We start from the raw sequence: 11923 nt of genomic DNA on the forward strand, positions 1-11923 counted from the left end.
CAAGGTGGGAAATGGCAGTGTGGAGTGCAATAGAGATTGCATCATCTGTTGATCTGTTGAGTCGGTATGCAAATTGGAGTGGGTCTAGGGTTTCTGGGATAATACGTTGATGTCAGATTTGACCAGCCTTTCAAAGCACTTCATGGCTACAGACAGGAGTGCTACGGGTCGGTAGTAATTTAGGCAGGGTACCTTAGTATTCTCGGGCACAGGCACTATGGTGGTCTGCTTAAAACCTGGTGGTATTACAGATTCAGACAGGGAGAGGTTGAAAATGTCAGTGATGACACTTGCCAGTTGGTCAGCGCATGCTTGCAGTACCCGTCCTGGTAATCCGTATGGCCCTGCAGCTTTGGGAATGTTGACCTGTTTAAAGGTCTTACTCACATCTCCTGCGGAGAGCGTGATCACACAGTCTTCCGGAACAGCTGGTTCTCTCATGCATATTTCAGTGTTACTTGCCTCAAAGCGAGCATAGAAGTAGTTTAGCTCATCTGGTAGGCTCGTGTCACTGCTGTGCTTCCCCTTGTAGTCTGTAATGGTTTGCAAGCCCTGCCACATCCGACAAGCGTCAGAGCCGGTGTAGTATGATTCGATCTTAGTCCTGTATTGATGCTTTGCCTGTTTGATGGTTCATCGGGGGGCATAGGGAGATTTCTTATAAGCTTCCGGGTTAGAGTCCCGCTCCTTGAAAGCGGCAGCTCTAGCCTTTAGCTCAGTGTGGATGTTGCCTGTAATCCATGGCTTCTGGTTGGGGTATGTACGTACCATCACTGTGGGAATGACATCATCAATGCACTTATTGATGAAGCCAATGACTGATGTGGTGTACTCCTCAATGCCATCGGAGGAATCCTGGAACTTATTCCAGTCTGTGCCAGCAAAACAATCCTCTAGCTTAGCATCTGCTTCATCTGACCACTTTTTTATTGATCTAGTCACTGGTGCTTCCTACTTTAATTTTTGCTTGTAAGCAGGAATCAGGAAGTTGAATTATGGTCAGATTTGCCAAATGGAGGGCGAGGGAGAGCATTATTTGCGTGTTGAGTAAAGGTGGTCCAGAGTTTTTTTCCCCTCTGGTTGCACATTTAACATGTTGATAGACATTTGGTAAAACATTTGGATTTAAGTTTCCCTGCATTAAAGTCCCTGGCTACTAGGAACGTCGTCCCTGGCTCCAAGGAGTGCCGTCTCTGGGTGAGCATTTTCTTGTTTGCTTATGGCGGAATACAGCTCATTCAATGCTGTCTTATTAGTGCCAGCCTCAGTTTGTGGTGGTACGTAAACAGCAATGAAAAGTACAGATGAAAACTCTCTTGGTAGATACTGTGGTCTACAGCATATCATGTGATACTCTACCTCAGGCAAGCAATAGCTCGAAACTTCCTTAGATATCATGCACCAGCTGTTATTTAAAAAATACATAGTCCACCGCCCCTTGTCTTACCAGATGCCGCTGTTCTATCCTGCCGGTACAGCGTATAACCAGCCAGCTGCATGTTGATAGTGTCGTTGTTCAGCCACAACTCCCTGAAGCATAAGATGTTACAGTTTGAATGTCCCGTTGGTAGTTTAATATTCTGTGTAGGTCATCGATTTTATTCTCCAAAGATTTCACATTTGCTAGCAGAATGGAGGGAAGTGGGGGTTTATTCGATCGCCTACAAAGTCTTAGAAGGCAACATCTGGTCCCTTTTTCTCCACCTCATCCCCACACAAATCACGGGGATCTGGGCCTGTTCCCGAGAAAGCAGTATCTCATTTGCGTCATGCTCAACAGACTCATTAAAGGAAAAATAAAATGTTCTGCCAGTCCGTGGTGAGTAATCGCAGTCCTGATGTCCAGAAGTTCTTTTCGGTTATAAGAGATGGTAGCGGCAACATTATGTGTAAAATAAGTACACGCAAACAACGCAAATAAACAAAGACAATAGGTTGGGGACACGTAAAACGTCAGCCTTCTTCTCCGGCGCCATTGTTACAAAAACATATATGGATATGAGTAATTGTGTTTGTTTGTCTTTTATGAAGAAGCTTCTATAAGTTATTTACTCATGCTGTACTCTCGTTCATTCATGGAGAGTTTTTCATCTTAAAATCATGAAAGATAATTTGATCATTAATGCCTAATTTGTCTATTATTTAAAATAGTAGGTACATTGTAGCGTGGAGGCCACCCCTTAGTCTCCTGAACAGTGCCATTTCAACATAGGCCTAAACGTCTCAGCAATGAGACATCGTACCAGAGACATTGACAGATACCTCAGTTAGGGCTTGCCAGCCCTGTCAAACACACTTGATCCTGTGGCTTTACAAATTTGGGCGTGGTGTCTGTTTTTCTGGAAGACAGCTAGGAGGAGTGGCGAGAGAGCAGGACATCGAAAGCTCTGAAGGCAGGACACACCCTTCTCCCCTGGGAAACCAGTCGCTACTGAGCCCGCATGTGAAACCAAACAGCTGCGCATTCTAGTGACACATTAAGCGTTTTACTGTGGTCTTCGATTATGACATGAATTTGTTTTTTTACAAGCATACAGTATATCACAAAAGTGAGTACACCCCTCACATTTTTGTAAATATTTGAGTATATCTTTTCATGTGACAACACTGAAGAAATTAAACTTTGCTACAATGTAAAGTAGTGAGTGTACAGCTTGTATAACAGTATAAATTTGCTGTCCCCTCAAAATAACTCAACACACAGCCATTAATGTCTAAAGCGCTGGCTACAAAAGTGAGTACACTCCTGGGTGAAAATGTCCAAATTGGGCCCAAAGTGTCAATATTTTGTGTGGCCACCATCATTTTCCAGCACTGCCTTAACCCTCTTGGGCATGGAGTTCACTAGAGCATGACAGGTTGCCACTGGAGTCCTCTCCCACTCCTCTGTGACGACATCACAGAACTGGTGGATGTTAGAGACCTTGCACTCCTCCACCTGCCGTTTGAGGATGCTCCACAGATGCTCAATAGGGTTTAGGTCTGGAGACATGCTTGGCCAGTCCATCACCTTTACCCTCAGCTTCTTTAGCAAGGCAGTGGTCGTCTTGGAGGTGTGCTTGGGGTCGTTATCATGTTGGAATACTGCCCTGCGGCCCAGTCTCCGAATGGAGAGGATCATGCTCTGCTTCAGTTTTTCACAGTACATGTTGGCATTCATGGTTCCCTCAATGAACTGTAGCTCCCCAGTGCCGGCAGCACTCATGCAGCCCAAGACCATGACACTCCCACCACCATGCTTGACTGTAGGCAAGACACACGTGTCTTTGTACTCCTCACCTGGTTGCCGCCACACACGCTTGACACCATCTGAACCAAATACATTTATCTTGGTCTCATCAGACCACAGAACATGGTTCCAGTAATCCATGTCCTTAGTCTGCTTGTCTTCAGCAAACTGTTTGTGGGCTTTCTTGTGCATCATCTTTAGAAGAGGCTTCCTTCTGGGACGACAGCTATGCAGACCAATTTGATGCAGTGTACGGCGTATGGTCTGAGCACTGACAGGCTGACCCCCCACCCCTTCAACCTCTGCAGCAATGCTGGCAGCATGCATATGTCTATTTCCCAAAGACAACCTCTGGATATGACGCTGAGCACGTGCACTCAACTTCTTTGGTCGACCATGACGAGGCCTGTTTTGAGTGGAACCTGTCCAGTTAAACCTCTGTATGGTCTTGGCCACCGTGCTGCAGCTCAGTTTCAGGGTCTTGGCAATATTCTTATAGCCCAGGCCATCTTTATGTAGAGCAACAATTCTTTTTTTTCAGATCCTCAGAGAGTTCTTTGCCATGAGGTGCTATGTTGAGTGTGAGAGCGATGACACCAAATTTAACACAACTGCTCCCATTCACACCTGTGACCTTGTAACACTAACGAGTCACATGACACCGGGGAGGGGAAATGGCTAATTGGGCCCAATTTGGACATTTTCACCCAGGAGTGTACTCACTTTGTAGCCAGCGCTTTAGACATTAATGGCTGTGTGTTGAGTTATTTTGAGGGGACAGCAAATTTACACTGTTATACAAGCTGTACACTCACTACTTTACATTGTAGCAAAGTGTCATTTCTTCAGTGTTGTCACATGAAAAGATATACTCAAATATTTACAAAAATGTGAGGGGTGTACTCACTTTTGTGATATACTGTATGTTTAACAGAGGTGGGTGGTAGTGCGAAGCAATGGGTTTGGACCCGACTGTGCAGATCCCGTATCTAGGCTAGACTTAGGCCTGTCAAAACAGCCAATCTGGTCTCATAACATTTCATATTATTCTGTATGTAAATCCAAGACAAATAATTTAGGATGATACAGTATGTTATGTTTCGCATGGTATATATTAATTCCTGGATGATATGTTACGACTTACAATTTTGTTTTTGCGTTAAGTAACCTTGTGTCTTATGTAACGATACCAAACGTAACATATCATGGTAATTTGTGTGTCCCGGATTTGCTTTAACTATGTTACGTATAGTCAATGAGACCAGGCTGCAACAGCCCATTTCTTTGTGGTAGCATAATAAAGGATCTGGTTGACTGGTTTTCATGTAAACACCCCAATAGGCCTATGACAATTTATGGACAGAAACAGTTTTATCAAGTCCCATGTCTCCCCACCACTCTGTTAATACTTACAAGAATATTGTCGTGCCTGTTCATTGCGCACACATCACTTTTTAGTTCGCCAGCACGTCCTTATCAACCTCTGATAACTTTGTCAAAATGAATGCAGGCCAAATGGCAATTGGAATGGACAATGACAAACAACTTCAATTATAAACAACCTCGGACAAAAAGCCTACCCATAAGGACCGTCCATGTATGCATGGTTCATAAAAGTTTCTTACAATAGGCCTATTGAGAAAAATATTATTTTGGGAGGATATTCAAAGCTTTACAGACACTGCATGAAATAGGTAGGCTTATACGAGGGGTTCAAAAAATGCAACAATAAAGATGAAGAATTCCAGTGTAAACCTGCAGACTGTTTCAACTTTTGCTAAATGTTTCCAGATGTTGAGGGAAGCACTCCCACGCTCCTCTTGAATAGCCTATATGTTTTAAATGCACAACTGTGTAGGCTACTCTCTGCAAAACCTCTAAATTAAAGAGAACTTTGCAATAAAATAAGGGTGGTAGGCCTATATGACTGCATGTCTGCCTCGTGAAGTTTACAGTCCCAATGCATCGGGTTACACTGAGTGCACTGTACTTTCCCATAGCTTTCTCTGACTGACACGGAAGGTGGAATCAAGTTGCATTTTTTTTTCTTTTCTTGAGTGGGACCATTTAGGAATCTTGCCAATATGTGACAGAAGCAATTGAACGCTGAGCGAGAAAAGTAGCAATTGCTGAACATCGCAGAGAGAAAACTTGACTTTGAAAGAGGACAGCACAAAACGATCCAAATGGCTGAACAGGTAGGCCTAATATACCATTTTACAATCAGGCCTTTGGTGTCTTTTTCTGTATTTATTTATCTATGTGTGTACAGTATGTATGTATGTATGTATGTATGTATGTATGTATGTATGTATGTATGTATGTATGTATGTATGTATGTATGTATGTATGTATGTATGTATGTATGTATGTATGTATGTATGTATGTATGTATGTATGTATGTATGTATGTATGTATGTATGTATGTATGTATGTATGTATGTATGTATGTATGTATGTATGTATGTATGTATGTATGTATGTATGTATGTATGTATGTATGTATGTATGTATGTATGTCCTTTTACTGCTCTAGGGATATAATTATTGTTTGGATAACCTTATTTACTACTATGTATTGATTTTTACCATACATTTTTTTCACTCTTGATGCGATGTGCAATGTAGAGAACACCGGAAGAAGAATTACCGTTTCACAGTAAATTATTGTAATGTTTGTTTATGTGTCAATTAATCCCATTAGGGATGGGTTGCCAACTGGTGATTTGACATTCAAATAAAATGTCATTGATTCATCTTCATTCGTTAGCACTTGTCAAAACGTTGCAGTTGAAGAGATGGTGGCTTCACATCCTAGAAGCAAGGAATGGAGTTGTTGCATTCTTTTAGTGATAACTTCCCCCAACTTCTACGCATCGTTCTGATTACCCCTGGAAGTGGCACAAGATGTAGTTTAACCAAAATTCCATTGACATATTATGACATCCAATTTACATCATGTCACAGTCCATGAGATCGTATTAAGTCCTATAGGTGTTTGCATATAGCCAACTTTGCATGCACTCTTGCCAGCTTAACGTGAGTTTACCACGAATCATTCCAATGCACTGATCAGTGTGCATGCTGGACAGCAGCAAAGAATGTGGACAATAACAAATGAATCTAGGCCATATGCTGTTGAGGGAGCAAGGAGCAATTCTCAATTGTGTCTATAGACAGACCATTTGTGGAAATGGAAAGCACGGGGAGGCAATCCCCTGTTTGGTTTCTTATTCCGTCCCCATGGCTTATGCCACAGAGACCTTCTTTGGAGATTAGTGAGGGATGACAGCTAGACGAACAGACTGACAGATGGACGGACTGACACAACGCCCCAGTTTTTTCCTCGAGGCCCCCATTATAAGTTAGACAGGCCCAATGGGTAAAAAATGTAACAGCCCATCTGGCATCTGCCTGAAATTCCAGATGGCCACTCCACTCCTGGCACACCCTGAAAATAAACAGTCAGGGGTTGAGCTGTCATACTGTAGCTACCCCAACCTGCAGGTATTTCAAGTACCTTCTACATGTAGACAAGTTGTCTCAATTTGCCTTCCAAAAGTCTCTCGTTACTGAAGCTTCTCCTCCCGACCCACCCACAGATGCTCACATTTCAATAGCATATTCAAATATCTATTTGAATAGGGGTGAGTGACATAGCAAAGTCCCTGAACAGTTATTTAATGTTAGTGATTTAGGATATAAATAAAAAGTAGTATGAACAAAAAACCCAACAGTTACAATAGATTGGGTGTTTGGTTCTTGGTTTAAAGAGAGTATGGAATGATGTCCTTCACAATGATCAACATAACAAGTCTGTGTGACACAGTTTCATATTCCACTGCCAAACACAAGGTCTACTTTTCAAACAGGTCATTTGTAACCTAGAAGTATAACTAACTGTATAACTGTACTTTTCACTCGGCATATTATTTCTCACAATTTTTTCTTTAAAACTCTGTCATCCTATGTCACCCATGAGCATACTGTTAGTTGTTTTGTGGCTTATTAGTTTTATAGCACAATACTAACTATTCAACATTGACAAAAACGACACAGAGTTGGTTAGTGCATGATTTGTGCGGAGAAGAAGGCTGCAGTGTTGTTCGAACAGTCACTCAAGGACAGGGTTAAACATCGGAGTGTCGTTTTTGCGTAAACGTCCGACGCATGGAGGCATGCTGGATATGCACTTGAGGGCGGATGTGAGTGTGTCTGATTGTTTTGGTATTTGGGACTAAATTGAGTGGAGGTCGGTACACTTCGGCACTCACCTGGGGAGTCTGTCTGATGAATATATTAACTTTCTTTCTTAATGATCTATTATAATAATAAACGTCACATAATGAACTTCAAAGTACTGTCAGATAATTAATGCTTTTGTTATTGTTATATTATTTGATCCCCCCACCCTAACACGTTTATTTCTCCTCCTCTGGCGCAGCACTCCGACCTGGAAAAGGCCATCAACACTTTGGTCACAAAGTTCCATGCCGCTGCGGCCAATAAAGGTCCCACGCTCCAAACCAAAGAGTTCAAAGACCTCCTCTCCTCCCAGCTGCCCAACTTAGTCAAGGTACATAAGCAGCAACTGTCGGCTACATTGCCCTCGCCCTCCCCCGGCCACACCTGCCATTGATTCTACCAGTAGGGCGTGACTCTGACTCTGACTCTTACTACCCCCCCCCCCCCCCCCACTCAACCACACACATACAGTACACGCCTCATCCTATGACTCCCAAACAAACACTCATGAAAGGCCTGTAGGCGTTGGTTGCCAGGCTGGATGCAAAATAAACATGGCTGTAATCTACTTGGCACTCAGTAACCAATTGGGTTTTAAACATGTTAGCACATATCATGAGCACCTACGCTGGATTGTAAACTATCTGGATGTCCATGGTTTAAAGGCCCAATGCAGTCATATTTTTTTAATTAAAATGGGCAAAAAGACACACAAATAAATGAATTAGGACTGTCTGGGAGTGGTCTGAGTGAGGGGCCTAATTGGACAAGCCTAATGAGAGGGATATATAACCTGAAAACTAGATTCTATTGGCAGAGAGGTTTAAAACTCTTTGTTATTCGTCTATTACCTTATACCGCCTGGTGATAACACCAGACAGGCCAAAACTCCATCCCACCAAAACAGGCAGAAATTTCAGCCAGTCTTTATAAACAGCTCTTCCCAATTTCACAGTATTATTCCAACCTCATAGTGTGTAAATATACACTGAGTGTACAAAACATGAACACTTGCTCTTTCCATGACATAGACTCATCAGTCGAATCCAGGTGAAACCTATGATCCCTTATTGGTGTAACTTGTTAAATCCACTTCAATCAGTGCAGATGAAGGTGAGGAGACAGGCTAAAGAAGGATTTTTAAGTCGTGAGAAAATTGAGACATGTATTGTGTATGTGTGCCATGGGCATCCTCATTGTGTCAAGAACTGCAATGCTGCTGGGTTTTTCACACTCAACAGTTTCCCATATATATCAAGAATGGTCCTCTACCCAAAGGAATCCAGCCAACTTCACACAACTTTGGGAAGCACTGGAGTCAACATAGGCCAGCATCACAGTGGAACACTTTCGACACCTTATAGATGCCCCGACGAATTGAGGCGGTTCTGAGAGCAAAAGAGGGGGGGGGTGCAACTCAATATTAGACAGGTGTTCTCAGTGTATATAAAACAAGGTCACTGGCCCTTTAAAGTTAAACGTCTCGCTAGGAACTGAATCTGACACATGCTTTATTTGAAACATTAAAAAGTCTAAAGTATCTTCATTTTGGAACTCGCTGCTTAGTTGTCTGAGGCCCAAGGCAGTTTTCCAGGACTAGTCTGAATCTGCCAGTGGTTGACAAAGATAGCTATGCTTCTGAAAAACAGGAAAAGGTCCGTTCCAATATATAAACAAGTGATGAAGGTTTAAGGTTGTTCACTCATCTGGAGGGGGATTAAATGTTCTGACAGAGAAGTAAATAACAGTTTTCCTTATGAACAGAACAGAACAACTGTAGGCCTAATTGTAATATGACTCCTTGCACCAAGGCAACTTCATCCACCACTTGACAATCAAGTAGAGTATTTCTGCTACACAATAGTTAGCCACAACAGCTAGGACATACAGTGCATTCAGGTCGAGTGGCCTAAGTGGCCTCTATTTTCATGTCATCCAACAAATGTAAACGACTGGAGTTTGCTAAACAGTATTGGCACTTGGATTTGAACCAGTGCCATGTTCAGATGACATCATAATAGAGCTCTTTGGCCACGCACAGCAGTGGTGGGTTTGGCGCCGACAGGATGTAAAAGCAGAAAATCAGTGTTGGAAAAAGTACTCAATTGTCATACTTGAGTAAAGTTTAAGATACCTTAATAGAAAATGACTCAAGTAAAAGTGAAAGTCGCCCAGTAAAATAATACTTGAGTAAAAGTCTAAAAGTATTTGGTTTTACACATTACTTTAGTATCAAAAGTAAATGTAATTGCAAAAATATACTTCAGTATACAAGAGTAAAAGTAAAAGTATACATCATTTCAAACTACCTATATTAAGCAAACCAGATGGCACCATTTTCTTGTTTTTATTTTATTTACGGATAGCCAGGGGCACACTCCAACACAGACATTCATTTACAAACAAAGCATTTGTGTTTAGTCGGTCAGTAGGTGTTAGTGTTTAGATAAGGGTCAGTAGGGATGACTAGGAATGTTCTCGTGACAAGTGTGTGAATTGGACCATTTACCTGTCGAAATGTAATGTGTACTTTGGGTGTCAGGAAAAATGTATGGAGTAAAAAGTACATTATTATCTTTAGGAATGTAGTGAAGTACAGTACAGATACCCCCAAAAAAAATACTTAAGTATTACTTTAAAGTGTTTTTACTTAAGTACTTTACACCACTGCAGAAAATAACCCCATACCTATTGTAAAATATGGTGGTGATTCCTAGAAAAAGAGCCATGGATCGATCTATAACCACTAGAAGGTAACAAAGCCTGAAACATATGACACAGTTGACAAAGTTCACACTTTGGCTGAGTACCAAATCACTCCATTCCCCTTGCCCCTCCATTTGAGCGTTCACCGACGCCTCCGCCATATGCACATACTAAATGGAGGGATACAGATTTACATTTACTATGTTACGTCTACCCCTGAGTCCAGGTTGATACAGCTGCATACAGTACAGTTGAAGAGTGAACAATATTGGATTATGAAGTCAAACATAATTACTACGCTGAGGATATCAGTAGTACTGTTGTGAATATAGCCTACCGAGTAATGAAGGCAACAATGTTATACTCTCAAAAGTGTAAAAGACTAATTGCTAACTTCCTGCTTACACATGTCTATACATGTGGTCCATAAGTGCTTATTAAGTGTTAAATACCATGCCTATATTATAAAGAGTTGTTTTTGTGCTCCCTCCCTCCCCCAGACTGGAGGCTCAGAGCAGGGTCTGGGCAAGATGATGAAACAGATGGGTGTGTCGGACGGTGAGGGAATCACCTTCAAGCACTTCTGGGGCTTGATCCAGTCGCTGGCCACCACGCAGCATGACCTCATTAGTAAGAAAGTGTCCAAGAGCAGCTGTGTGCTCCTGTAAGGTCCATGCCTTCTGACGGTGGTGTGAGCCAGGGGAGATCCAGACAGCCTCATAGTATCCCACCCAGTGTCAGTACCCCTTCTCACCGCACTGCTCCCATCCAACCCTGGACACTCACATAGTACTCACCCCTCCCACTACAGGCATTTTATTCCCCATGCTAGGTAGTGCCAGCAGTGCTCATCTCCTTGATTTAACATCATCACATTTGTTTTTGGGGTTGACATGACGTGGAAACAATGTTGATTTTGCCCATTGGGGTGGAACTCTGGGCTATTCCTGTGGTACCTGACCTGTGGTATCCAGACATTGTGTGGTATTTTGGAACATTTTTACTGCATATAGGTGGGGTACAAATCCTGTGGTTTTGTATGGTAATTTTGTTTTGTTTTTATGTAGTAATTCAATGTTTTTTGTTTGTGGTTATTTGGTGTAACCACATGGTATGGTAATTGTTGTTGTAATGGTAAATTGTGTGGTAGCTGTATACCACAGGAATTCAGGTTTATGTGGTAATCGTGATCCTAGCTGTACCATAAGGTTTTTTTATGGGATCTATATGGTCCTGTGGAACTTTTTGGTGAACAACTGGTCCTGTGGTAACTGAAACCTATTGACATACTATTAGTAAAAATACAATAAAAAGAAACATGACAGAAAGGAATGAATTACAATAACAATAAAGGACTTAACTCCTAAAATCATATCATTTATTATAATGTGTTTTTTCCCAGCCAAGCAGTTATTTTGGTTCAACGTTTGCTTCTGGCAGCTCCCCTCAAGGCCTTCACCTTCGTCCCATGATGCATAAGAACAGAACTCAGAATACAGAATGCAAATACAGTAATACTGTCCTCCATAACAATAGCAAACACATTCACAAATTCTCAAATAAAAAATGTCAGTGTGTTCAGAAGTCACGAAAGATGTGCAAAACCACTAAATATACACCCAAACGTTGCACAGCGCCAGTTCTATGATGTTTATCTCTCCGCCTTCCGGAAATACCTGTAATATTTTGTGACTGAATTGAAACATGTAAATGATCTATCTCCAAGTCTGATAATACATGAT

General features: G+C 41.8%; 1 protein-coding gene across 1 annotated transcript; it reads left to right on the top strand.

Annotated features, from left to right (window-relative positions):
- The first annotated feature begins 5268 nt into the window (after positions 1–5268).
- Positions 5269–11553, top strand: LOC124043461 (protein S100-A13-like). Its single transcript, XM_046362074.1, has 3 exons — positions 5269–5427; positions 7675–7806; positions 10682–11553. The coding sequence occupies exons 1-3, from the start codon at positions 5416–5418 to the stop codon at positions 10847–10849; spliced, it is 312 nt and encodes a 103-aa protein (XP_046218030.1). The 5' UTR covers positions 5269–5415; the 3' UTR covers positions 10850–11553.
- Positions 11554–11923: the final 370 nt, after the last annotated feature.

This window comes from Oncorhynchus gorbuscha, linkage group LG09 (genome assembly GCF_021184085.1).
Source record: "Oncorhynchus gorbuscha isolate QuinsamMale2020 ecotype Even-year linkage group LG09, OgorEven_v1.0, whole genome shotgun sequence".
Classification (NCBI taxonomy): Eukaryota; Metazoa; Chordata; class Actinopteri; order Salmoniformes; family Salmonidae; genus Oncorhynchus; species Oncorhynchus gorbuscha.